This window comes from Lepidochelys olivacea (genome assembly GCF_965140295.1).
Source record: "Lepidochelys olivacea isolate rLepOli2 genome assembly, chromosome: 18".
NCBI lineage: Eukaryota > Metazoa > Chordata > Testudines > Cheloniidae > Lepidochelys > Lepidochelys olivacea.
Window position 1 is genome coordinate 21157791 of NC_140428.1, and position 27470 is coordinate 21185260.

At 47.5% G+C, this 27470-nt stretch overlaps 1 protein-coding gene and 1 long non-coding RNA gene across 12 annotated transcripts in view; one reads left to right on the top strand and one right to left on the bottom strand.

Annotated features, from left to right (window-relative positions):
- The window catches only part of SAMD11 (sterile alpha motif domain containing 11), a 217826-nt gene that overhangs the window by 19066 nt on the left and 171290 nt on the right, over positions 1 to 27470 (top strand). For 2 of the 11 annotated variants that reach the window (XM_084651905.1, XM_084651903.1), the window contains exons 1-2: positions 19373 to 20202; positions 22459 to 22550. The exons of 1 other annotated variant lie outside the window; for it this stretch is intronic. In XM_084651905.1, the coding sequence (XP_084508031.1) occupies positions 19422 to 20202; positions 22459 to 22550 (873 nt within the window). In that variant the 5' untranslated portion in view covers positions 19373 to 19421. Of the gene's footprint in view, positions 1 to 19369; positions 20203 to 20652; positions 20819 to 21705; positions 21962 to 22281; positions 22300 to 22458; positions 22551 to 27470 lie in introns of those variants that run through there. 8 more of the 11 variants (XM_084651902.1, XM_084651904.1, XM_084651898.1 and 5 more) reach the window with 8 other exon arrangements.
- On the bottom strand, positions 13201 to 20082 carry LOC311532916. The gene is made up of 3 exons (XR_014714471.1): positions 19965 to 20082; positions 17952 to 18123; positions 13201 to 14575 (listed from the first exon to the last, which is right to left on the bottom strand). It is a non-coding gene; the product is annotated as an uncharacterized lncRNA (long non-coding RNA).

The following is a 27470-nucleotide window of genomic DNA, read 5'->3' on the forward strand; positions in this document are numbered from 1 at the left end:
ATTAAACATGCTGGGGAGTTCTGGGCACCCAAATACACAGGAGAACTGACACAGGAGAACTGGGGGACTCTGTTTGGAGGCAGAGGGACTGTGATTGCAGGTGAGAAGTCATGGGAAATGGTAAGGAGGGGGATGGTTAGCAGCAGTCAGAGAACAGCTAATTATCCCAGGCTCTTGCTTGTTTTCCTGATAGCTGGGCAACTTTGTCCTTTGATTTTCATACATTTCATCTTTTGATTGGCTCAGGGTTCCAGGTGTTATCGCAGAAGGTTCTGGGGAAGCTTCTGGAGGAGGTGTTCTGAAGTGGGGTTCCTGGAGGAGTTTTCTGTGAGATGCTAGAGGGGAGTTCAGAGTGCTGTTTCCCCCTCCCAGGCTGTGTGCATGTTCTTCATGTTGCCCTTCAATGCCCTCTCTTCTTTACAAAATACATCCTAAATGTGCTGTCCTTTCTCACACAAGTTCCATGGAGAGCTGAGCTGGGAGCATATTTCCTTCCCATTTAAAAAGCGGGGGGGGGGGAGGGGGAGTGTGCACCAAAGTGAATTGAGAATTTGCAATTGTGAGTATTCACACCACAAACCTACCTCTTCCATAGTGCTTTTCTTCATTAGAGCTCAAAGCAGTGTACAGAGGAAGTCAGTGTCATTTGCCCAGAGTCACTAGCCAGACAGTGGGAGAGCCAGGCGTAGAATCTAGATCTCTTGAGCCCCAATCCAGTGCTCTGTCAACTACACCACACAAGATAGTTCCCTGTGTGGACACTCTTATACTAGAAGAACAGTGCCTTTTTCTGGTTTAGTTTATGGTTATGCCGCTTCCAAAGCAATATAAACTAAACTGGGAAAAGGCACTGTTATTCCAGGGTAAGAGTGTCCACACTGAGAGTTTTATGGGTATAACTTTAGCAGAGCAGCATCATTTTGCCAGTAAATTTCCCTGTATAGACAAGCTCTGACTCCTGTGGTATCCCTGGGATGTCATAAATGAAGGCATCAGTTTCACTAAGGAGCCAAGAGTGGAGGAGGGGGTGATTAGCTAACATGGTGGTGAGCCATGTTCCTTTGTACTCTGTGATCAATCACAGTCTGAAATTAGACTGGCACCTAGACACCATAGTAATGGGCAGTATAGAAACACCATAAATTTGATAGATAGATAGATGTGAAGCATCCGCTACTCCCTAAACAACCCCCTCTCCTTAAGCCCAAATGCACAACTGATTAAAACATCCAGTCACTCTGGCATCGTGAAGCCTCTGACTCCAGAATGAAGAAAAAGTTGCCTTCATCCAGTCACACACATTCTTGTCAATTCTGCTTTGATGCTGACCCTGAGCATTGCACTGAACTGTGTCCTTTCAGGACTGCTGATCCAGAGGAGACCTTGACACGTAGAACCTGCGTAGCACTGAACCAGAGCAGAGAGAACAGGGGCTGTCTCAGTCCTCGGGATGAGATTTTGTTTGCCTTCCCTTTGAGTTCACTTGAAGAGGCACAGTAACAAATGGAAAAAGTACCTGTGAAATCAGAAGAATTGGGGAGAGAATGAAACCAGCAGCAGCTGCCTTTCCCAGGGACTAGAGATGGTCTGAACCAAAAGCCTGATCCGAACCCAAAGCAGAAATTTGGGGTGGGGTCCAAAATACAAAATTGGATCTGGACCCAAATTTTGCAAATGTAATGCACTGAACCAAAACCCTTAATTCAAACACTCCCCCAATTCTGGCAGCATGAGCTCGTCTTTAGGGGGAATGTGACAGCTGGCAAAATTATGAGAAACTTCAGCTATGGCTGGCAGAGGTGTGGGCAAAGCCAGAGCAGTTCTGTGCTCGGTAATCAGTGGACACTTGTTTTCCATTTTTTTAGGCTGAGGCTTGTATTTTTCATATGGGGCTTTTTGGTATGTGTGTGTTTTAAACAATAAAAAACATTTTTGAATGGCCATAAACCTCATTTTTTCTTTTGCGTAGTACCACTTGACCTCTATGCACCAGAGACATAAGCCATGCCTAGTAGCTCATTAGGCCATGCTTTCCCTTGGCTTTATAAAACCTTTCAGGCTCCTGGAGCCCCTTCGGAGCTCTAGTGCAGAGGTGGGCAGACTGTTTGCGCAGTCAGCAGTTTGAAGTGAGGGCAGAGCTGGATAGTGGGAAGCGCTGGTGTGTGTTTGTATGTGGGGAGCGGGGAGCAGTGAGAATGGAGATAGTAGGGAGTTACTATTGTGATTTTTGTCTACTATCGCAAGCTAAGCAGGATCAGGCCAAGCCTGTACTTGGATAGGAGACCTCCAAAGAACCTCCCTGCTGATGATGATTCAGTAAGTGTCAGTTCTTGGAGAGAGTGCTGAATGCCATAGCGTGTGCCTATGGGGTGCTGAACGTATGGGCATTTTCATCGGTTCTCCTTATAAAAAAACAACCCACAGCTCATGGCAAAAGATGAGTCTGTGCTATTAATAACCAGAGCATCAAGGACCTGAGCTCTGCAGCAAGGAATCCTCTCGTTGCCTGGATCCTGGATACCTTTCCTTCTGACTGACTGGCTGCTCCTGTTCATGTGGGCTGCTGAGACAGGTACTCTTCCTCCATGTGGACCACAGGTGAAATGACCCTGGTGATCCTCTGAATCCCTCCATCAGCTGTTTTATTTTTTACTTCTTTGAAACCTTCCCATTGGCCTGATTCTGTGAGGTGCTGGCTGCCTGCCTAAGCCTCTGCTGAAATCAAAGGGAACTGAGGGAGCGCCCCACGCCATTCAGCCTCAGGATCCCTGTTTCCAAAATGCTGTTCTCTTATTCTTCCCATCCACTGCCAGTATTACCGGTTGCCCTAACATCTTTCTCAGGCCCTGGATCCCATGCCTCTTTGGGGCATCGTTTGCTGGGGGTCCCACCTTGATTTTAAATGGAGAACGTGAATCTTATTGACCTGAAATCATATCTTACTAATCTATTAGAGTTCTTTGAAGAGGTCAACAAACATGTGGACAAGGGGGATCCAGTGGACACAGTGTACTTAGATTACCAGAAATCCTCTGACAAGGTCCCTCACCAAAGGCTCTTACATAAATTAAGTTGTCATGGGATAAGAGGGGGATTGAGAACTGGTTAAAAGGCAGGGAACAAAGGATAGGGATAAATGGTAAATTTTCAGAATGGAGAGGGGTAACTAGTGGTGTTCCCTAAGGGTCAGTCCTAGGACCAATCTTATTCAACTTATTCGTAAATGACCTGGAGAAAGGGGTAAACAGTGAGGTGGCAAAGTTTGCAGATGACCTAAACTGCTCAAGACAGTTAAGACCAAAGCAGACTGTGAAGACCTTCAAAAAGATCTCACAAAACTAAGTGATTGGGCAACAAAATGGCAAATGAAATTTAATGTGGATAAATGTAAAGTAATGCACTTTGGAAAAAATAACCCCAACTATACATACAATATGATGGGGGCTAATTTAGCTACAACTAATCAGGAAAAAATCTTGGTGTCATTGTGGATAGTTCTCTGAAGACGTCCATGCAGTGTGCAGCAGCAGTCAAAAAAGCAAACAGGATGATAGGAATCATTAAAAAAGGGATAGAGAGTAAGACGGAGAATATCTTATTGCCCTTATATAAATCCATGGTATGGCTGCATCTTGAATACTATGTACAGATGTGGTCTCCTCATCTCAAAAAAGATATACTGGCATTAGAAAAGGTTCAGAGAAGGGCAACCAAAATGATTAGGGGTTTGGAATGGATCACATATGAGGAGAGGTTAAAGAGTCTAAGACTTTTCAACTTGGAAAAGAGGAGACTAAGGGGGGATATGATAGAGGTATATAAAATCATGAGTGGTGTGGAGAAAGTGAATAAGGAAAAGTTATTTACTTGTTCCCATAATATAAGAACTAGGGGCCACCAAATGAAATTAATGGGCAGAAGGTTTAAAACAAATAAAAGGAAGTTCTTCTTCATGCAGCGCACAGTCAATCTGTGGAACTTGGTGCCTGAGGAGGTTGTGAAGGCTAGGACTATAACAGGGTTTAAAAGAGATCTGGATAAATTCATGGAGGTTAAGTCCATTAATGGCTATTAGCCAGGATGGGTAAGGAATGGTGTCCCTGGCCTCTGTTTGTCAGAGGGTGGAGACGGATGGCAGGAGAGAGATCACTTGATCATTACCTGTTAGGTTCACTCCCTTTGGGGCACCTGGCCTTGGCCACTGTTGGTAGACAGGATACTGGGCTGGATGGACCTTTGGTCTGACCCAGTATGGCCATTCTTATGTTCTTATGAACAAACTGCGCAGCACTTGACAGATAGCAAATGAGGTTGTGGCAGGGTTGGGTAGCTCAGGGGATCAGTAATAGGAGATGGAGCATTGAAATTGGCCATGAAAGTAGTGACTGGTAGAGGTTATCCTCTGATGGCTGGTCAGTGGCTACGAAAAGTCCAGTGACTCTATCCAGTTCCCAATGGACAAGTGTTCACATAACAAAACTATGGCACTTAACTGGAAACCCTGGATCAGTGTAAATCAGTCTAACTGCATTGGACCCTGTGGAGCTATGTCGACTTACCCCAGCTGTTGATCTGGTCCCCTGTTGGCACAGAGGCTAAGGATTGACTGGACTACAGGGTCCAACCTCTGTCACGGCACTAAAGGCAATTCCTCCAGAGCAGTGTTGAGGCCCCCTGGCCCTAGGGTGTGGGGGAAGCTTGTGTACTGCTGCCTACTCAGTGGAGAAATAGAGGATTTCCCCCTCCAGGATAGGAGAAAGCTGGACAAAGCGGGGTTCTCTGTGACAATGGACCTTTGTGCATGCATCAGATCAGAGTTTCTCTGCGTGGGTGTCCACTGACTCCTTGGACTTCTCCTTGGAGCCGTGGACATTGTCAGAGCTCTCTGCTCATTCTCCCCTTCTGGTTCCCTCATTCTTGCCCTATCACCTACACCTCCTTCCCTGTTTGTTCATTCCCCACCCTCCCTCATTCTCAGTTAAGGTCTAGGTTCTGTGGCCCCTCCGTGATCAGAGAGGCGAGGCCTTTAATTGCTTTCTGGGGCTCTGCTCACCATTCCAGGATTTAAATACTCTGACAACTTCCATCAGCATCTAGGGGTTGTGGGGGCAAGGGGAGAAGAAACGTTCAGAATGACACAGAAATATTCTCTTCTCCTTAAATAAAAGTAAAAGTGAGCTGGCCCTTCCCATTCATCCTCAGGTCCTTCACTCAGGCCTTTGGCAAGAGTCGGGCTTGAGGAAAGACTCCATCAGCTGTCAGCCTGCCGTGTACATTCTACCAATGATGGGATTAAAACACTGAAAATATTCCAACCAGAGCAGCAACCCCACCTTGTTTTGTATGTCAAGCAGGTGCTTCGTGCTGGAGGCAAGGTGAACTGATGTTGTTGTGGGACAGACAGCCTTATTTGTAACCGTGCAGAGATAAATATTTTAGCATATTGTCCAGGAGACAAGGATAATGTTATTACAATAGGAGGTGCTACTGCTTCTTTTATATAACAATAAAGTCTCCAGGGAAGGGGGATTTAAAGGCATTATGTTTGTTTCCTGCATGGAGAGAGAAGAGAACCACCTAGACTCTCTCCTAAGATGCAAGCCCGTTCTGGGTTTAGTTGCCCAGGACGGGGATAAAGGTGAGAGGTTCATGTTCTTAGCTGAAAAATATTTCAGAGTTTCTTCTGGAGCTTCCTCTGTACAATAATGATGATGGAATGTTTGAGAGTCCCCTTTTCCGTGGATCTCATTCTGCAAATAAAAGTATAGGTCTGGAAAAATGTCATTTGTGCCATGTCACGGTTTCAGGGCTGGCTGGGTTCTGACACCAAGGGTTTCTTGAGCATCAGTGCCTGACCCACCCCACCATGTGTGCCGATGGTCCTGAACACAACAGGATAGGGGGTGAAGAAGGCAAGCAGTGGGAGCCTATGTAAGGGGAGTGAGTCATGGGGACTCCTTCCACCCCTCGGCATTAGGGAGGGACAGCAACTGGCAGAGCTGTGACCACATGGAAGGGTAATTAGAGGAGCTGCCAAGACTCCTGTAGCTACCAAAGCAGCCGTGGGGCGGCTCCACATAGTGTAGCCTGGAGGGAGGATTTTGTCCTGCAACCAGATCCTACAGAACTCCCTTAAGCCAGCCCATTTACCTAGGCTGTGCACAGCTCCCAGGGTTTTCCCTGTAGTTAACGTCAATAGAATGACCCTCTGTTTGTAATGAAGTGGAGTGAATGGTCCACATTGTTTTAACGCATTTCATTGTGTGTGTGTCTATGAATGTATATGCCTTTATACAGAGAGACGGACACTATATGCATATAGGATTTCTCCTGGTAACTGCAACAGGTTCTTGTTAGTCTGGGGATTAGTCAAATATGGGACTTGATTTCCATGTTCTTTCACTGAGCACTGATAGGGGTCAATGCTGTTATAATTAAAATAATGACTATATGGGAACAGGAGGAGTTCTCGCAGTGAAATACAGTATTGTCACTCACGAGTTACACTAGCTGACCCCTCACAGGCATTAATGATTGGGTGGGGGGCGGGGATTGCGCTCAGTAATGTATGGATGTGTAAAGATTTTTTTTTGATGGAGATATGAAGATTATTTTCTTTGGAAATTAAAGCTAATTAAAAGCAATACCTTACTTATAAATGAATTCAGTTACTTTGTCAAGCCAATTTTATATCAGCCTCCTATGACGTTCCCATCTGCATCTTAATCAGCATTGTGTTTTAAAGTGCTTATATACAGGCACCTTGAAAAACTTCAAGAGTGGGTGGATAGGTAGATCTGAGTGTCTTTTGTGTATTTAAACTATGTTGTACATTTGATTTTAGTGTCAATGCTGCTTTAACATTGATCCCACAGTACATGGTTAAAATCACATTGCTCCTGAATGCACGGCACATGTAAGAAATGTCTGCATGTTTGATGTATTGGCAGTTGGTTTGATAAGTCTGCCTGGGTGACCATTTCCCCCTCCTCCCACCCCCCATAAGACGGCTCTAACTTAGTCCCAAGCCTTTCCTGCCTAGTGAAAGATGAAATACGTGATGGAACCTGAAGACAGAGCTCCCTGCCCCTTCAGCTGTTGGCACATCTGTTAGTCTGCTGGGGATGGGACGCAGGCCACCATATGGTTGAAATGTTAGCGACTGAAATTCTGATGACTGCTCCCATAAAGCTGGGCTTATATTTCAGCAGACTGTAGCTCACAACCTGATATACACGGAGTGTGGGTTTGATATTTTAGCTCTTCCAGGCTTTCTCAGTGCACAAAATATGGGAGACCTACTCTCTTTTTTATGCAGTGTCTATTTTGTGTGCCGGCCTGTGCGTCTTTATATGGATATGGCTAACAGCTGGTGACTCTCAGTGCCGGTCTGTCACTGCTTTGCTGTGTACGTGCTGGTCACTACACTATTGCAACTCCTTCCATGTTCTTATCGGTAGCCATCAATAACTCTGTGCTATAGATAACAGACTAGAGTTAGGGCCTATAAGAATAGCGTAATTTTCAAAATGCTTTTTTCCCCATTATACTTGCAACCTGCCTTTTAAACTTGGTCAGTCTTTACAGTGCATTTATTAGATTTAATTTAGGGCAATGTATGTGATGTGTACATGAGTCTGTGTGTATGTAATGTGTACATGCTTGTGCGGGCACTGTGAGTGCAGCACACATGTTTGTGCAATGGGTAACTATGGTTTGTGTGGGATGTCTGTGTGCAGAATAGAGCTGGCAGTTGTAAATAAGTCATGTGACAGACAAGGCCCTTTTCTACTTCTGTGAATAGATTAGTTATTTGTGAGCATTTGCTAAATAGTTTGGATGAACGATTTCATGCATCGGTCATCAAAGTTACTCGCTCTGAGAATTCAGAATTTGCCATTTGCAGGATGTGATTGGTCACAAGTCACTTGCTTTTGCTCCGATTGGAGGACTGAACCTGAGAAAACTGGAGAACTACGCCGACAGTGAATAGAAAATACTCTTGTTTGCTCACTAGTCCCCTAGTTTGGGGTAATGCAGGTATTCCTATGAAAATCAGCCATGCCCCAAACATTCCCAGACAGTCATTAAAGGGAGACCTGAGCATGATCAAACAGAAGGGCCATGAGCAATTGTGTGAGCATAGTTTTTGCCGTGTTTGACCAAGCTCTAATACTCTACATGTGTGTTCATGTGTGCGCAGTGCATGTCAGGGGGCCAATATGTGACTTGTGACGGCAGCACCTGTGTAGTTTGTGCCAGGTTTGCACTGTGCATGCACACACCATCGCTTGGTGTGGTACGGCAAAGAGGGAACTTCAGCCCATGCACCCAGTGAAGTCACGAGGACAGCCAGTAAGAGGTCACTTTCAAGCCGACGTATTGGAGGTTGGGCATCCCAGGTTGTCCTGCCGCATTTGATGACAGAGTTCATTTCTACAGGTTTCAGAGTAGCAGCCATGTTAGTCTGTATTCGCAAAAAGAAAAGGAGGACTTGTGGCACCTTAGAGACTAACCAATTTAGTCTCTAAGGTGCCACAAGTCCTCCTTTTCTTTCTAAAGGTTTGCAAGAGAACTGTTCAGTGGCCATGTCGCTTTGAATGTGATCCTTGGCATACGTAACCTCTAGCAGAGGAGAGGGAGGGGAAAAAGAGGCAGAAAGAAAAAGAAAAAACTGCTCTCTGAAAGTATGGCATCTCTGCCAAGAAGGAACCAAATGTTGCTTGGGGGGCCTTGTCAAAAGAGAGACGCCACAGAGAAGCTTTGACAGTGTGTGACAGAGGAACCATGTGGACATCGACAATGTCTGAACTGCAGTCACCTAACAAGGGAGGGCACTGACCAAGCATTTCTTTGGCAGTAACCCCCTAGTACAATCCCTCTATAAAAAGTTAGAGATGTACAACCTTGGGACACGAAGGCTCATTATTTTCCCTGGGGTCTGGGTATGTGTCTGGGGTGGTACAGAGCAGAGATGCTGACAGCTTTTCAAACCACTGTGGCTGAATTTCCCCAGAGTTTTCTTCCCAGTTTTAACCGCTAAATGTGTAGGGATGATTGATCTCTGGAACTGGAAATGTGATGGGTGATTTTCTTCCACAGATGCCCTAGCCCTGGTATGGTTTGAGGTGAGCTTTTACAGCATACTGACCCCCCTCCACTACCTTCCTCCCATCCCTTCCCATCCACTGCATCACTCTGATCTGCCCCAGCATTATTCTGCCCTTAAGACGAACTGCAAGGGCATGGCAGTGAATATTCGACCCTCTCTCCTTCTCCACATCCTGGCTTCTGCTGGGAAAATGAGCATCCCAGGGGGTACAATGCGGAAATTATGTCCCTCCCTCTTTATCTACCCCTCTCCCAGCTTTTTAAACTCCGGGGCAAACAGGCTATGTGCCCTTGACTTCTAAGCCTTTCCAATTGTAAGGGTACATCTATACCAGAGCCGGAAGGTGTAACTCTGAGCAAGCTCACGTGCCGAAATAGAAGTGTGGCTGCAGCGGTGGGATGGGCTAGCTGGCCCAACTATGATCGTGCCACTTGTACCTCCACAGGTACACTTCTGTTTTCGGCGTGCCAGCTTGATCAGAGCTAGCATGGGTAAAAATAACCTGTGCTGGAAATTCTACCTCCAGCTCCATTGTAGATGTATGTTCAGAATGAAGAGTCCACCTCCGTTCTCTTCCCTACTCTGGCACCTCCTGTGCAAGGATGTCAAAGCACTTTGCAAACATGTAATGAATTGTGCCTCACAGGTAGGGAAATTGTATCTCCATTTGACAGGTGGAGGAGGCTGAGCCCAGGGAAGCTAAGTGATTGGCTCGTGGTCACACAAGGAGGCAGAATAGCCAGGAATTAGGACTCTGGATTGTTGACTGCCACTTCCAAGGCACTCAGATACCATGGTGACAGTATAAAAGCCTAGCTAAAGAGATTGCTACTTTCACTCTGCTAGACATTTCTCTTAATAAATACTCCGCTGAGGTGCATGCACATTAATATGCAAACACTAATGAGGGGGGTGTACATACGCACAGACATACACAAATCCTCACGAACATCAACATATACACAATGATGAGCATCAGCTAAGACTAAATTAAGTGCTTTTTCTTCTGCCTTTCCACCCCAGTCTGCCCTAGTACTGTACCCAGGAAAGCCAAACATTGATACCATGTCACATCAGGTAGCCTCTCAGGCTGGCGGCTTAATTTCAGGTGTAATTGTAGTGTGGCTAGGCATACCTGTGCTAGTTTTAATATAGCTAGAATGGATAACAATAGCAGCGCAGATGCAGCGGCAGGGACTTCAGCACAGGCTAGCTTCATGAGTACATGCCCACCAGGGACCCTGAATATATACTTGCATTGCTAGCCCATGCTGCGACATCTTCCCTGCTATTGTCACCTATGCAAACTAAATTACCTGCATTACAATTACACCTTAACTTGCAGTGTAGATGTACCGTAAAATAAAGAAAGCAACGGGGGGGGGGAGGCGAATCCAGCAAGTATAACACTAAACAATGTTAGGTTTCAGAGTAGCAGCCGTGTTAGTCTGTATTCACAAAAAGGAAAAGAGGACTTGTGGCACCTTAGAGACTAACAAATGTATCTGAGCATAAGCTTTCGTGAGCTACAGCTCACTTCATCCGATAGTGACCTGTAGCTCACGAAAGCTTATGCTCAGGTACATTTGTTAGTCTCTAAGGTGCCACAAGTCCTCCTTTTCTTTTTACTAAACAATGTTGGTATTTAAAAGGATCAAATGCAGAAAAGTTAAAGTTTTGTAGTCCAAGAAACAAATAGAAGTCAATACACACACACGGAACTCAGATCATCGTGGGCAGAAGTTCAAATGTTTAAATGCCTGTTTACATATTTTTGGAAATTCCTTTTATTTTGTTGTGTTTGCGTTATTCTTTTCTTACATCTTATCAGAGTTTTGTTTGATTAAAGCTCTTCATTGCACCGTAGCCATGGCAACAGGTTTACTTGAACAAATCTGTCTTCTGGGAAAGTAAGATTTAAAAGAAAAGAAAAACAAACCATAACTAACCATGATCACCCCTAGACTTGGCCCAGCCCTTGTGCCAGATCTTGGAGGTGTGAATGAATGTTTGCATGTGAGCGGGTGTGGTTCTCTGTGTGTGTACAAGTTTGGGTTTTGAGAGCAAGCAATCTGGGCACATTGTGAGTTGGCTGTGTGATATAAAAGACTTTTTTAACAGACACTGGTGCTGTTGTTAAGGAGCCTCATATTAAGGACAACATTATACCCTCCTTCTCTCTGAACCTTAATTCTTGTTGCAGCAGCCTTCTGCATGAGAGTATGCACGTGTATTTGTGTGTGATTCTGCATGTGTGTGACACTGTCTGCATGTGTATCCTTGTGAATGTCTGAATGTGGTATCCATATACTTATATAGAAAAGAATGTCTGTGTGTTTCTAGGAGTGTGTCTGTGGCCTTGTCTAGGTTAGGGGCTAACCCACACACATCTTTTGAGCTGCTATAACCATATTGGTTTAGAAGTGGATATAGTTAGGGTGGCACAACTTGCTAGTGTGGATGCAGTTATATTGGTATAAAGGTGCTTTTATCAGTGTAGATTATTCCCATAGCTACTAAGAGGTTGTACCACTTTAACAATATCAGTTTCTAAACTTACATACTTATAAGCAGCACAAAAACAGGATAGCCCAGCACTAGGATTTAAAGGTGTGTTGCTAGAACGTTAGCTCTGGCACGTTTGAAAAGTCTACTCTAGACCAAGCAGTGTGTCCTTTAACATGTGCTAAGCTGGTCAAGTTAAGCTCCCCACAGTCTTTCATTTGACCAGTTTAGCACATGTTAAAAGCAGTCTACCATGTCTACACTCAGCTCTTCCAACACAAAAGTTACAATGTGCTAGCTAACGTGTTCTAACTGCACACTTTTTATCCTTGTCTAGACAAGACCACTGAATGTGTCGGTGTGTGTGAGAATGTGTGTTAAGAAGGATGCCGTGACTTGTTCTTTTATGGTGTGTGTGTATGTGTGTGAGTGTGAGAGTGTGTTAAGGAGGATGTCACGACTTGTCCTTTTATGATACTAATTTGGACAGGTTGTTTAATATTATCTTCTTACTGACATTCACTCACTTTTGGTTGACCTAACCCAGCAATAGCTTCCAGCTATACGCAGCTGCCTGTGTATCCTGTTGTTATCGTGATTTTAGGAAAGGAGGAAGGGAAAGTGGGGTGAGTGAGCTACAAGCGTTGGGACAGCATCCAGCTTCAGATTCACACGTTGTGACCATTTCTGCCACGGTCTTTTGACACAATGTGTTTTTCCTCAGTAATGGCACAAATTAGAGTGGCACAAAGTGTGAGAATTTGAAACAAAAGGGAAAAAAAAGCAGGCTTTTTATTTTTATTTTCTTGTATCACAGCTTTGATATCCGGCGTGTCTCAGTGCAGTTACAAAGCGAATAATACACAACATCAGCAAAAGAGTGCCACTGGCCAGGGAGAAAAGATGCATTTTAGCATGGCATGTGGCCGGAGCTGTAGAGGAGAAGGCTCTTTCAACAAGAGTGATTGTTCAGAGACAATGCCTAATGTAATGTTGGCCTTAATATGGGGCTCCTTATTCCACTGGTGTCTGTTATAAAAGTCTTTGACATCACACAGACAACTTATAATGTGGCCACGTTCCTTGCTCTCAAAGAACTTGGCTGAGAAGGAGCACTTGAGTTGATTGATTGATAAATGTCATTTGGTAGGTTTTCACTTGCTGCTTGATACTGTACAATAAAGTCGGGGCCTGCTCCTGCTTCTGTTGAAGTCAGTGGAAATTTTAATGGAAGCAGGATCATGACCTTTGATGCTAATCTTTTTGAGATAGAGACCTCGGGCGTGATTCTGACCCCACTTCCCCCAGTGTAGCTGCACTTCGGTGGAGTTATCCTTGATTTAAATCAGTATGCAAGAGAGGAGACTCAGACCTCTTGTCTGCTAATATGTCTGCACGGGTCCATGCCCACCTGTGGCACTTTTCAAAGATAGCGCTCTGTCAATCATAGGTGCAGACTTTCCAATGTGCTGGGGGGTGCTTGACTCCCGGCTCTGCCCCAAGCCCCATCCCCACCGCACCCCTTTCCTCAAGGTCCTGCCCTTGTTCCACCTCTTCCCTCCCCATTCCGCCCTCTCCCCTGAGCGCACCACACCCTCGCTCTTCCCCCTCCCTCCTGAGCCTCCTGTAAGCCGCAAAACAGCAGATCGTGGCGGGAGGGAGGCGCAGGGAGAAAGGGGGAAGCACTGATCAGCGAGGCCTCCAGGCAGGCGGGAGGCACTGGGGGAAAGAGAGGAGTTGATAGGAGGGTTGCCGGTGGGTGCTCAGCACCCACCACTTTTTCCCCATGGGTGCTCCAGCCCAGAGCACCCACAGAGTCACGGCTATGCTGTTAATACACCCCAACTTTCTGGTGCTCTAACTGTGGAATTCTTAGTGTGTGGCATTGTCTAATGGAATGCAAGGCTCTCAAGACTGCAGACATAAGTCAATATACCTAGTAAATGATAATGCAAACTATCCAGGGTGTGGGGGGAGAAATGCATGCCCTGAATGGGGAGTTATTGGATATTTAGAGGGAGGGAGCAGATAATTTAGAGATAATATCCATGGCTTTCACATAAATCACAGCCCTCCTTCCTCCACTTTATTCTCTCAGAGCTGGGAGTGCCTAAGTCTTTGGGTTAAGTCTCCTGGCTTACAGATGACTTTTCTAGGGAAGGCGAATTTGGAGGAGGTGTTGTGTGAAGAAAGCTTGATGAGGCGAGATCTCCTTATGCCACACATGCTGTACCAGGCTGTTCTTGGGAAAGTATGGAAAATGCACAATCGGAGTGAAATGTGTGTTGTCGGGGGCGTTTGCAGTGTACAGGTTCAGGTTGGTGCAGTAACCTCACGTCAGCGTTGACCCTCTTTCAGAAAACAGGAAAGAAAAACATCTAATTGTATCCATCAGTGATTCTTTTTCATTCCAATAAGTTGATGTAAAAGATTGACCACTGTCTCAAATGGATTGAAAAGGGTAAAACCCAGCATTCCCCAGTGTGTGTGTGGGCGGGGGGGGGGGGGAAAGAGGTTGAACAGCAGAACCCTTCTCAGTGTCTCCACACCCCCTTCCTGCCCTGCCTGCTGTTGCTCTTGCTGCCCGGCTGTCAAAATATCTCCCCTAATGAAGCAGTCTGGCCTGAGGCTAACATTACCTCCAGTACTGATCCCGCTGAGCGTGACTCCGGCAGCTCTGCTGGACTGCTCGCATGCTGCAGTGAACACAGAGCATCACATGGCAGGGCTACACCTGGCATGCAACAAAAGATAAAAAGCCTAGCGTCTTGGCTGGTAGGCAGCCTGATGTCCTCTGGGGCAGGCAGAAGCTTGATTGGCTCAGGAAATGGTGTCATGGTGGTTGGACTGGTCTTGCTCCTCTCTTTCAGGAAACTCAGGGCAATTCAATAGCATGTTTCGGGGACAAACATATGCTTCCCGTACTTGATACTATCAAGGTAATTTTATGGAGGCGACCTGGGGAGAGGAATGAAGGAGAGAAGTTGTTGATATCTCTTTGAGTCACAACTCCAGGGATAAATATGGGTAATGGTTATAATACTCTGCCTTTCTCCAGCACTTCACATCCAAAGGTTTCAGAGCACTTCACAGTCATTAATGATGTAAGCATCACAACTCCCTTTGGGGAGAAAGTGTGGCTCCATGGTTAAGGCACTGTCCTAGGACTCGGGTTCAATTCCCTGCTCTGCTGTAGCCATCATGTGTGATCCTGGGCAAGTCACTTAGCCTCTCTGTGCCTCGGTTCCCCATTTATGCAGTGGGGTAATAGCACTGCCATACCTCATAGGGGTGTTGTGAGGATAAATGCTTTACAGATTGGGAGGCGCTTTGAGGTCTATTGATGACAAGTGCTATATAGGAATTATTAGAGTTGGGAGACTTGGGTACTACTCCCAGCTATCCCAGTAACCTAATCTGTGAACTCACGCACATCACTGACCCCTCTGTGCCTCTGTTTCCGCTCGAACTCTATTGTCAGTCTCGTCTATTTAATGACAGGGACTCTCTCTCACTATGTCTGTGTACAGGGTTTAGCACAATGGATCCCTGATCTCAGCTGGAGACTAAGTACTACTGTAATACAAAGAAATAATAACAACCAGTTAAACTAAGGAAAGTATTATCCCCATTTTACAGATGGGAAAACTGAGGCTGTGTGCATATAAATAACTTACCCAAGGTCACGCAGGAAGTCTGTGACAGTCAGTGATCTCTTTGCCTCCAGTTCTGTGCTTTAAGCACAAGACCATCTCTTCTCATAACTTGGTCTACACTATAGCTAATACATTGCACTTGTCTGGCACTTCTGATCTGAGACAGAAATAAAAGACCCTGAGCTTGATTCAGCCCTAAGTGATACACTCCAGAATGCAGGGATCCTGGCAATGGAAAATGTAATAATATTTGTATTGCAGTAGCATCTCGGAGCCCCAGTCATAGACCAGGACCCTGCTGTGCGAGGTGCTGTACAAACAGAACAAAAAGACAGTCCCCACTCCAGAGCCTCCTGAGTGGGGATTGCAGGAGGCAAGGCACCCATAACCTCTACTCCACTGCAAGACCAGAGCTGGTTAGTGCAGCCCCAAAAGTGAGCTGTACCTGGAGGATTCCCTGATTCAGCATATCCTCAGGCAGCCTCTGCCAGCAGGATCCCTATGGAGCTCTGACCATCCTTTTAAAGCTAACCTCACTTGGTTAAACCTGGGATGATGCCAACAGTGTAAACACTACCTGCCCTGCTCCAGGAACGAATCCCTCCTGCACACGGCACCCCGCACTGATGCATGGGGTTTACAGGATGAATCACGGCCCCAGCAGGGATGAATCTTGCCCCCAGACTTCCAAATATTTCCCAGCTTCTTAGTTTTAGCATTTGCAAGTTGCGCCTTCTTTGTATATGGTTCTCTGTGTTGTTCTGGTGTGTGTGAATTTGTCAATATCTTTCTGATCTGGTGAATCTCTTTACACTAATCCCTGAGAATTCTTCTGTGGAGGCCAGAGCTGAGCAGCATCAGGCGTCCCGCTGTTGAACTCAGCCATCCAGACGGTTGGACTCCAGCCGGTGTTCTTGTGCTTTAGTTGAGCTGGGGAGGAGGTCAGAAGGATTCATCCAGTAGTCAATGATGGTGCTTGTGAGAGTGAGAGGTTGATAGGACGGGCTATAGTGTGGACAGGCAGGAAGCATGGTTCCCCCAGTGCTGCCACCACACCTCAGGTGTGTGGGGGAGCTCAAAGCCCCGCTGCGCCTCTGCACAACACAACCAAAGTACTTCAGTTGTGGCCTGCAACAATGTCGGCTCTTCCAGGAATGAAACACCCATGAGCAGATAGACATCTGCCTATCGATGTCTTTCCATATAGGGGCTAGAACTGAGATTGCCACATTCATTTCACTTATGACTAACCCCAGATTTGAATTCAGTTCTGCAGAGATGAAAAGTGAGGGAAAGTACTGGGAAAACCCCTTGACAAGCCAACTTTTTTTTTAAGGTAAAGAAAAGGTCTCAGAATGAAGGAGGGCTTCATCACAGCTGTTTGCTAAGGGCTGTCTGGATGGATGGCAACACATTTGTGCTCTTAGGCAGGGTATTCAAGTGTGAATTCAGGGCAGTTGGGTCAGCAGGGTCTGGGAGCTGTAAAGAGGGGGTAGTCCTGTGCGCCCTCCTGGAGGAATCATGGAGACGTGGTTTCAATGCGCTGCGGTGTGCTAATTGCAATTCCAGATCAGCCAAGCCTACGTGGCAAGAAGGTGTTGCAGGGGGACAAGAGCAAATTTCCTGCTGGAGGGTTCCACCACAATGTTTGTACTCAAAAATATGGCCGCCCTGCCTTTAACGCCACTCTGAGATGCTCTTCTGTTGTTTCATAGAAAACTCCAGCTTTTCCTAGTGCTTCTTTCAGGTTGACTGTCCCCAACTTGTTTGGTGATAATAGCAGTCATGATTTCTTCTCAGCACTCTGGAGCAATCGGAGAACGTAAGAGCAAAGTGAGGCAGCACAAGAGCCTAGACGAGAGGGTTCAGGGCTCTGTCAATCTGCCCTCTGCATTAGAACTAGAAGTGACAATTGTTCCAGAGTTTGCATATTTGGGGAACAAACTGCAGCACTAACCTATGAACAAGGCTTGTGGTCAAGTAGGTCCAAGAGGAAACTGAGATCTAGCGCTTCCGGTTCCCTCCCCAGTTCTACCACTGAGACACCATCAGACAGAACCTGCTACCCTTAATTAGGTGGAGTGGTTCTTTCTACACAAGTATCCATTGATTATAGGGCATTACCCACAGAGCATGATACTATTCGCTGTGAGCAACAGGGTCGAAACACCCCCATGAGATCTTGGGCTATCTCACTTAGAGCCAGAATATATACCCTTTACCCGCACTGGTGAGCAGTTACAGTGGGACTGATTACTTGCACGGGTAGATTGCTCCCTCATGCCAATAAGGGGTTCACTGTCTGAGTCTTGACCTCTTTGGGCTTCAGTTTTTCCATCTGTTAAATGGACATAATGGCACCTCCCGCACAGGTGTGCTGTGCGGCTTAATTCACCCAAGTCTGTGAAGTGCTTTGAGATCCTTCAATTAAAGAACATTCCACAAGTGCAAAGGATGATTATTGTTTAGGAACTGCTCCACTTATCCCCCTTAACTCTGCTGATGGTTGATTGTCCTAGTAATGAATACACATCCTGTTGGTAGCAGAGCACGTTTAATCTGGGGTTACCCCTCAGCCCTCCACCCCCAATACAAGGATATATGTAGATAGAAAGTGTAGAGTGTTTGTTACTGAGGCGGGGTTTAGGTTCAGGGAGTTGTTGCCTTCTGTCACTGACCTTGCAAGACTTGTTGGGCATATTTAATGTAGAATGCTGGAAACTGATCATTTCTGATTGTTTTCTCTTCTTGATCACTTATTCCATCACAGCACATCTGTCCTCATTAGGCTCTCTGGTTTAGTGCACCCCACTGCCTCTTTGCACCCCAGTATAGGGAACCTGCTCCATCCTGTACAAGACACATTTACCCTAACAAATAAGTTACTTGGTCCTCAGTCATAATCTTCTCCTGTAGCTATTTCCCAGAGACTGCACAGTTGGGAAAGAACTCATGGCATGACTAGCATGACTCACAGTTAATTTATATTAAGGTTAATTTATATTAAGTCTCTTGCCCCTTGCCTCATGGGGAAGGAAGGATCTAACCTCCCTTTACAGGATATAGATTTTCGCGATAGAGTCTCTAAAAAGAACAAGTGTAAAACTGGAGAGTGTGTATCAAGATAGAGATCTAGAGAAAAATGAATATACGATGTACAGTGTGCATTTCCTCCTTGTCTTCCCTCCTTTAACATAGTAAGTGCCCAGAGGATTTCCTCCCTTCTCCCCCCATCCCCCCCATTCATTCATACGGCTGCATGTTGACTTTCCAAGGTGGCACCAGGCATGTGCAACCAGCCCCACGCCCTTTTGGCTGAAAAACGCTCAGTTTGGGGCGATGGAGCCAGCCTGTCGTCCGTCGCTAACCCCCCTCTCCAGGAGTGAGCGCTTGCTGCTCCCCCCCCCACTCTTTTGTGTGTGTGTGTGTGTGTGTGTGTAAACGCCTGTGCTGTTTAAATGGGCTAAGTTAGAGAAGCGGCGGCGAGGGGAAATCTTGTTTGGTCAGTCTCCGAACTGCACCGTGTGACTCCTGAGATCCTCTCCCCCTGTCTGTCCCGGGGGCGAGGGGGAGCCCGAGCCCCCCGCCCGCCACACGTAGGGACCTACGGGACAGGGGCAGTGCGCTGGGGGGGGGGGGGGACAAGCCATGTAGCGGCAGCATCCCATTAGGAGGGTGGTGACACAGTTGGTCTTTAATGATGAGGATTCTGGCCAGGAGGGGAAATGGACTCTCATCGTAGTAAGGACCGGTCATTAATAAAGCCGTGAGCAAAGGCAACGGCTCTGCAGCTTGCCGGGGAAAGCGGGGCAGCCCCGAAAAAAACTTCTTCTCTTGCCTGGTCAAACTAGTGGGGAGCGGGGGAGGGCGCGTTGGGAGCCACGGCGCTGTCCAGTTTGTGCAAGCGAGGGGAGGGAAGAGGGAGAGCAGGGGAGGGCAGGGGTTGCGGGGTTTAATTGTCATGATTAAATAAAGAAAAGCGAGGAGCCCGGTCTCCTTTGGCGCGGGGCCGTGTGGCGGGGAATCCTCCCGCGTGGTAGGAAGGTGGGTCGATCGGGGAGGGGGTGTGTATGTGTGTGTGTGTGTGGGGGGGATCAATAAGTGTTTTAAACCAAAATAATGTCTACGGCAGCAGGGACCGCGCCAAGATGTCAGGTATTAGTCCGGAGGGGCAGATCCGTGAGCAGCCCAGCGGCTCCCGGGTCTACGGTGCATTAGCCGCTCGGTGGGAGAGGGATCCTGGGCAGCTGTGCTGGGGACCCAGCCGCGGAGATTTGCGAGCGGGCTCCCCCGGGGGATGCTACCCGCCACCTCCGGCCCCCGAGAGCCAAAGGTGCTGCTGTTGCGGCTGCCGCTGCTGGCGCGTTTCATCCAAACTCCAGCCAGCGCGGGGGCAAGTTGCGCCGGAGACATCAGAGCCGCTGCGCTTTGGAGAGGCGAGGGCGCCCTGGGAGCGCGGCGGCACCATGCCTGCTATCAAGAAGGAGCGACCTGACAGGGAGGAGATGGCCCTGGCTGCCTTTAACCAGCCCATGGAGACCTTACCTGACTATCTGGCCCCTTTGGCGGCCGCTGCCATCCCGGTGGTGACCCCCCACCCTCCGGCTTACGACCAGATCTTTGCCCACCACCACCGTGCCTACCTGGGCTTCCACGAGACCCACCACCCCCATCACCGCCTCCCCGAGGACCTGATGCTGGAGCGCTTTTCCTCCATCCCGGATTTCCAGCCCTTCTTCGACAACGGCGAGCCCTGCATCGAGGTGGAGTGCGGGGAGAACAAGGCGCTGCTCTACATCAATAAGTTATGCCAGGGCAGCAAAGGACCCTCCATCCGGTACCGGGGAGAGTGGCTCACCCCTAACGAGTTCCAGTTCGTCAGCGGCAGGGAGACCGCCAAGGACTGGAAGCGGAGCATCCGGCACAAAGGTAAGGGCATGGCTAACGTTGCTCCTCGGGCAGGGGTGCCCCGTGGCACGGCTGTCTGCCGCGCACGCCCCTCTCCCCAAAGAGCCAGGCATTGTGAAAGGGGGAGGCTGGCTGCATGTGAGCATTGGATTGGGGGATCCCTCTGTGATCCCTGCCCCCCTCTTTTTAGTGACACCCCCTCCGACTATCAGATCCCCCCGATACCGGGCTCTCCTGAGCGGGACGGGAGCTTGGGGGTAGTCTAGAGGGAGGGGAGTGTCGGGGGGGGGGGTTCACCCGGCTGCAGAAGTTTCATTCAACGTGAACAGCAGAGGCTGAGCCATAAGGAAGGTTGGGGGAGAAATGTGAGGGGAGCTGGGTCTAGAAATGACTGTGGATTAAAGCGGGGCGGCGGCGGGGGGGGGGGTTACACTCGGCGGGGTTTGGGCACTTTTCTCCGCACCTGACACAGCCACGCAGCGTGAGAGGAGCTGGGGAGGCTGCCGGGTGCGCGGCGCTTCGAAATTGACAAAAGGGTGCAATTGCCGAAGGGCAGCAGCCCGGGGGCCGCACTGCTTTGGCGAGACGGGGCGCTTGATGCTGGGGTACAGGCCGGAGCGGGCAGCGCTCGGGTGAAGTAAGTGCTCGCGGGGCGAGGGGGGCAGATATTTCCTTTTGGGGGGTGCGTGTGTGTAGTTGTGTGTAGTTGTGTAGTTGTGGTTGTCTGTGCGTGCGTGAGTGCACAGTTGTGGTTCTCTCTCTGTGTCGTTGTGGTTGTTGTCTCTGTTTAGCGCTGGGTGAGCAGTGTGTGTATAATTGTGGTTTCGTGTGTGCGCGCAGGTATGTCTGTCTCAGTAGTTGTCCTGTGTGTGCAGTCGTGGTTGTCTCGGTGTGTGTACAGTTCTGTGTGTGAAAGAGTGTAGTTGTCTCTGTTTAGCGTTATCTGTGTGTATGGTTGTGGTTTTCTGTGTCTTCTTGTTATCCGTGTGTGTATAGTTGTGTGTCTTTATCTGTGTGTGCATAGTTGTGGCAGGGTGTGTGGGTCGTTTTATCCGTGTAGTTGTGGCTGTCTTAATAGTTTGTGTGTGTGGTGTTATCTGTGTTATATATAACTGTGACTGTGTGTGTGTGTTCTTGTCTCTCTCTGTGTATATAGTAGTGGCTGTCTGTGTGTAGTTGTCTCTGTGTTTGTGTAACTGGCTGCATGTGTGAGTGTGTGTCTGGAGAAGGGGGGGGAAGTGAGTTTGGAAGTTGTGAGTGCTTGAAGCAGAAATGTGCCGGCTTGTCACTCCAGTTGCTCTGTAAATGAGGAAAGGCACCTCGGGGGCGGGGGGGGTCCCAGCCCACCAGCTGGGTGGTGCGGGACCCCGGCGGGTCTGCCTTCTGCTGACAGCTGCCCGCCTCCCCCGCCTCCCCTCCCCCGGTGCAGCTGGACCCGAGCGGGGCCGTTCCAGAACCCGCGGACGGCGGGGAGGATCTGCGGGTGTCTCCGCAGGTGGAGAGCTGAGGACTTGGCTCTCCCCGGGCGCGCTGCACAGGGAGGCGGGGGTGGGGGGCAGAGGCGGAAAGACGGAGTCAGTGTGACATGTAATTAGCTGAGAGCTGGAGGTGTCAGCCCAGGGGTCTGAAGAGCCATTAGGAGGTGACTGACACCTCGCCTTGTTTATTGATCGCCAGAGAAGAGGGGAATAACTCCAGGGGCCGCTCTAATTATTATTATTCTCCTCATTTTTTATCACTGGGCTCCTGGCTGTCTTCAGGAAATCTCAGTCCCTCTGGGGTGAGTCAGGAGGACTGAGGTTAAATGGATGGAGGAGAAAAGGGCGCGCGGGGGGGGGGGGGGAGCTGTTTCGAGCTGCCTTGTGGTTTGCATTCAATATCTCCTCCGTTGCTTTTAATTGCAAATGCATCCCTTACCCGTGCCCAGAACGGCACCGGGGTGGTGTGTGCGTGGTGGGGGAAGGGGGTGGACATGCCGGTCTGGAGCGCCTGGTTGTTATGTTCATTAGTCATCTCTCCAGACTGCGAGAACATTTTTAACAAGGTTAGAGGGAAGCTAATGAGGGCTGCGCTGGTGGTTCTCTTCCCGATTTCTACAGGGTAGAAAGTTCAATTAAGGTACACGCACGAGCCATGTCGGGTGGGTACTGGTGGGAACGGGAAGAGAAGGGCTCTGTGAGTTTGCGTGGAAAGATCCGAGTTGCTTTTTCTGCAAAGCCATTTATTTTTTTTTACAAAACAGTGCTGTTTCTTTTTCTTCTCCTCCTCTGCATCCAGGGAAAAGTTTGAAGACTCTTATGTCCAAAGGAATCTTACAGGTACATCCTCCAATCTGTGATTGCCCTGGGTGTCGAATTTCGTCTCCAGTGGTAAGATTATTGCTAAAATATGTGTTTTAGTCAAATCTCCTCCCCCACTCTCTTTTTTCCATTTTTTTTTCTTTTCCTTCTTTAATCAGGAACTGTGATTTTAAAGGGCTAGGGACTGTCAGTCACTGAGCCTTCTCCAAAGTGCTGTTTTGCCCTGTGAGCATAGCTGCAGCCTTGTTAAATGTCAGAGGAAGGGGAGGTTGCAAACAGAGCAGCTGGGCAAAGCGGTGCTTAAACTAAAGGATGTAATGCAGAGTATGCATGTGTGATTGAGGGGGGAAACATCACAGCTATGCAAACTGCAAATCATTCACCAGCTCCAGCCTCACCCCCCCTTTGTGTGTGTGTATTTTACGGAAGGGTAAAGCAACTGAAACAAAGGAAATTAAAAGTACCCACATGTTAGGATCAGAATACTCATGTTATGCAAAAGGTTTATGAAATCTAGATAAATTTGAGAAGGATTAACAAACATATTTTGGATTTACCACCTCCTCCCTCCAGAATAAAACTTTTATAACATTCTCATCCTTGACAGTGATCATTGTTTTTATAGCTCTATTTTGCTTCACCTTAAACATTGAGTTCACTGTGCTTTCCATCCCCCCATCTGAGTATTTCCTGGGGACTCTTAAAATCTCATTATGTGTGACATCAGGATTTCCATGGAGAAGATGGTGATGTCATAAATACAGAGAGCTGCAGAATCAGAAGTGTGTCTTGCATAGAACTAAGACATTAAAAATATGTATAGCTGGGATATGTGTGTACACTGTAAACATACAGTTACAATTATTTTCATCAGTTAGAATCCTGTTTGGTTCACATTACTAAACTAAATCCTGGAGTTGGAAGAATCATTGTAACTGAATGCATTTTTATAATGAGAACTGTGGAAACAAATGCTATTCTGTATTTTTTTTTACCCAGAAGGATATTTTTTCTTCTGTTGTCTTTATGAGGTCATACATGGTAAATCTCCCTGAAAGTAGAGTATCTTTATTTAGAATCCCAGATTTAAATGATTCTTCTGTGTATATTCATATATATATGCATGTTTAAATGAAAAGTTGCTTAGAAAAATGTTAAGTAAGTGGCCTGCAGAAGTCAAAGCAAATATATAATCTGTATTAACTCTTTGAGAGCATATTGTGCTGTAGCTGTTTACACTGAAAAAGTCATCACAGAACAAAACCTAAAGATACTATTTATCTCACTATATAATTTTTCAATTACTATTTCACAATTAGTAAGTCACATCGGGTGAAATCCTGGCCCCACTGAAGTTAATGGGAGTTTTGCCATGTACTTTAATGGGGCCAGCATCTCGCCTAGGGTGACCAGATGTCCTAATTTTACAGGGACATTCCCGATATTCAGGGCTCTGTCTTATATAGGCGCCTATTACCTCCCACCCTTGTCCCGATTTTTCACACTTCCTATTTGGTTGCCCTAATTTCACCCATAACATTTACTACCATGAGTAATCTCATTGACTTCAGTGACACAACTCACAGTAGTAAGCACTATGCTGGGTAATTAGTGTTTACGGGGTTGGGCCCTTTGTGCACTTTTTTTTATTATTGACCCTGCAGATCAGAGAGGCTCCTTTACTTTAGTCCATGGTGTCTGCAGAGCACTTGCTGATGGTCTCTTGAGAACTGGCTGATCACATGATGCTGGCTGCTCCTCACTTCCAGCTGCTAAATTGCATTAAAAGACAGCTAAAACTACACTAAATACTTTCCTAAGGTTACTTTTCTACATAAGCAATTGCTGTTGTTGCCTTGGGGATGCTACCTGATTGCAAGTGGGAGGGGAGTTGTCTTGGAGACTATCTCCATGTTAAAATGTGGTCTAAACTGAAAAAGTTCGGAAACTCCTGATATCAATGGAAATAGGTCATTTAGTATTAGGAAAGGAAAAGAAAATCCTTCTTGACATGTCTCCCAGCCCCCTTCTCCCAGTGAGATGAAGTAGAAAAGGTTTTGACAGCAGAATAACCTTTATTCTGATTCTTTTAGCACAGCAACTGGGTTTTATTTTGTTTATTTTTGTGTAGCAATCAGCGTGCTCTTGGCATAATTTTCCTTACTTTGAGCGTAGCTCATGCTATGAGAAAGCTAACCATTATTTTCATAAGCTTGTTAAAACCATTGAGTATGTTGTAGTGTTCCAGAAAGACAACCTAAAGTTATTAAGAAATGACTGAAGTGAAAGATGGAGATAATTATATTTGATAAATGTGTCTTAATACAAGTCCTTTTAAAATAAAATGTTCTTTTCCTTTTTAGAAATTAAAATGTAAAAACAATGCACTTATATAGCATCTTGCATAATAGGGTCTCAAAGCATTTGGCAAACTCTAATTACTTTAGCCTTACCACACCTCTGTGTGGCAGGAAAGTGTCATTATCCTCATTTTAAAGATGGGAGTAGCTGAAGTACTAAGATGTTTGAGCCGTTTTGCCAGCCAGGACAGAAAACATTTTTGTCTCCCTTCCCCTAAAAAAGTCTGAGTGGTGCAGCGCCCCCTGAAAGTTGGAGTCTAGGTCGATCACCATGTTTGCTGGCCCTCAGAACCAGCTCTGGGTTTGGGGGTCTGATTTTCACCTGCAGCTCCCCTTGACTTAATCTGGAATTCTGTGTACTCAAGCCCCGATCCTGCAACAAGATCCATACAAGTGGCCTCCTGCGTTCTCATGGAACCGCACAGACTTGAGTGGGATTCTGCACAAAAACAGGGCTGCACTTGGTAGATCTCATTGTAGGACTGGAGCTTAAGTGACTTGCCTGAGGTCACATTTGCCTAGGAAAACTGCATCAGAACAAAGAACAGAATCTAGGTCTCTTGACTCCCAATCCTCCGCTTTAACCACAAGACTATCCTTCCTCCCTTGAAGGAGAACCTTATCGATGCTAACTTTACTCTTCTTTCTACAACCCAGGAACAAAAAAGTGAGTTACTGAGCTGTAGCTCACGAAAGCTCATGCTCAAATAAATTGGTTAGTCTCTGAGGTGCCACAAGTACTCCTTTTCTTTTTGCGAATACAGACTAACACGGCTGTTACTCTGAATGCATGGACCAAATCCCACTTGCCTTACTCACATGAGAGGTTCCTCTGGCACTTTACTTTCCTTTATCAGGCAAGCATGGTTTAGCTGGTTCTCTTTCCAGTGTATACTGGTAGTTTTACATTAAATCTGGAATCCCCTGACAGTGCGCTGTGGTATTTGCATGTACTATATATTCAAAGCAATTATGCTAGGAAACAGTTAAGAAATGGGGACAATTTATCTTTCCCTGTCTGATGACTGTGGTTTAAGAATCAATGAGAGCAGGGGGCTCTTAGCCATACTACACAGAACTTACTGTATTTTATATTGTAGATACAGCAGGAAAGTGTGAATTACACCCGTGAGACCTGGGTCCCTCTGACATGGTTGTATCAAGAGCATGCAATGAAACTGTGGGCCCCATACTGTCCAGGGAAGTTTATACTGCTGGGACTCTGGTGTAAATGAGATCGGCCTACTGTCAACAGGAATAGGCCAGCCAAGCTCATGAATTGTTTTTGAAATGGGGCAGAGCCAGTTGCTTATGGGTGAGTTACTCCTGTTGGGGCTGCAAGTTGAGAGCAGAATGACCCAAACACCTGGCCCCGCCCTCCCTTCTCCAAAGGTTACATTGAGTTTATCCAACTCTTCTACCCTGTCAAATGAATTTGTAACATCAAGGGCTTTAATCAAAATCAGTGCTTGCTCTCAGGCCCTGTCTGGGTCCTTTGGGGTCTGATAAGGGAGGATTGATTTGGAAAGTAAATTGCATATTACTATAAACCAGTTTGGGAAAGCAGGAGATTTAGGAGCTGGAGATTTTTACCTTGGGCCTGAACCTTTTACCAGCTGCTGTAAAATTGTTGGAAGCAAAATCAACCCAGTAAAAGGAAAGAAAGACCCCTTTCCCGCACAGCTTCTTGGGCAGGGTTGACAGAGGGGAACATGGCCAAACATTGCAAGTGAGCTCCTGTCTGCCAAGGGTTCAGGAGGGGTCATTGTTCTCAGGGTATCTCTCTGCCTGGAATGTGCCCTGGCCTCCCAAAGAGGGTCTGCGCAGCCCTCCCCAGTGCATGGGTCTGCAAGAATACGCGTGTGTGTGTGTGGGGAGGGGAGTGCTAGAGCAATGCCAGACCTAGCAGGTCACTTGTTTGGTGCCTTCCCAGCTTGGCTGCCCCTAGGCAGCTAAGGAACTGGGCTGGGACTTCTGATGTGGATCCCCCCTGCAGTGAGGTTGTGACAGGGGGTGCCCCCCCCCACACCCCTGCATTAGCACCGGGCAGGTCACACACACAGAGCAGCAGCAGCAAGGAATGCGGCTCGACTCCCTCCCCCACCCCCCCCGGCAGAGCCCGGATCGCTCCCCCCCCCCGTCGCAGCTCGTTTGCTGCAGCTGCAGACGGCGGCCGGCGCCTCGGCTAGTTCTGTGACCGACCGCTGGTTTCCTGCGAGGCGGAGGAGGAGCAGCCGCGTCTCGCCTGCTGCCGCGGCGTCTCCTCCCTCGGGCAGCGGCAGCGGCTCCCCCTCCCCGGGCGCGTCTGGGAGCCTGGCCGGGGCATCAATCAGAGCCGCGCGGGCCGAGCCCACCGGGCGCGTGGGTAATCAGGCAGACAGGCGGGGGCTTGCAGGGGGGTCACTCCGGGGCTAGGGGCGGGCAGACGGACCCCCCCCCCCCAGCCCTGGTTTGTGGCTTTCATGGACACAGGCGCTTGCAGGCAGAAAAAGCTTTGCCATTAGGTGAGTCCAGGCACTGCCCAGGCGTGTGTTCCCCGAACCCCCGGCCCCCCCCCCGGCTTTGCAATTAAAGGGGGCTGGAGCTCTCCGGATTTTATGCATCTTTTCTAAATCTTCAGCGTTAAGGA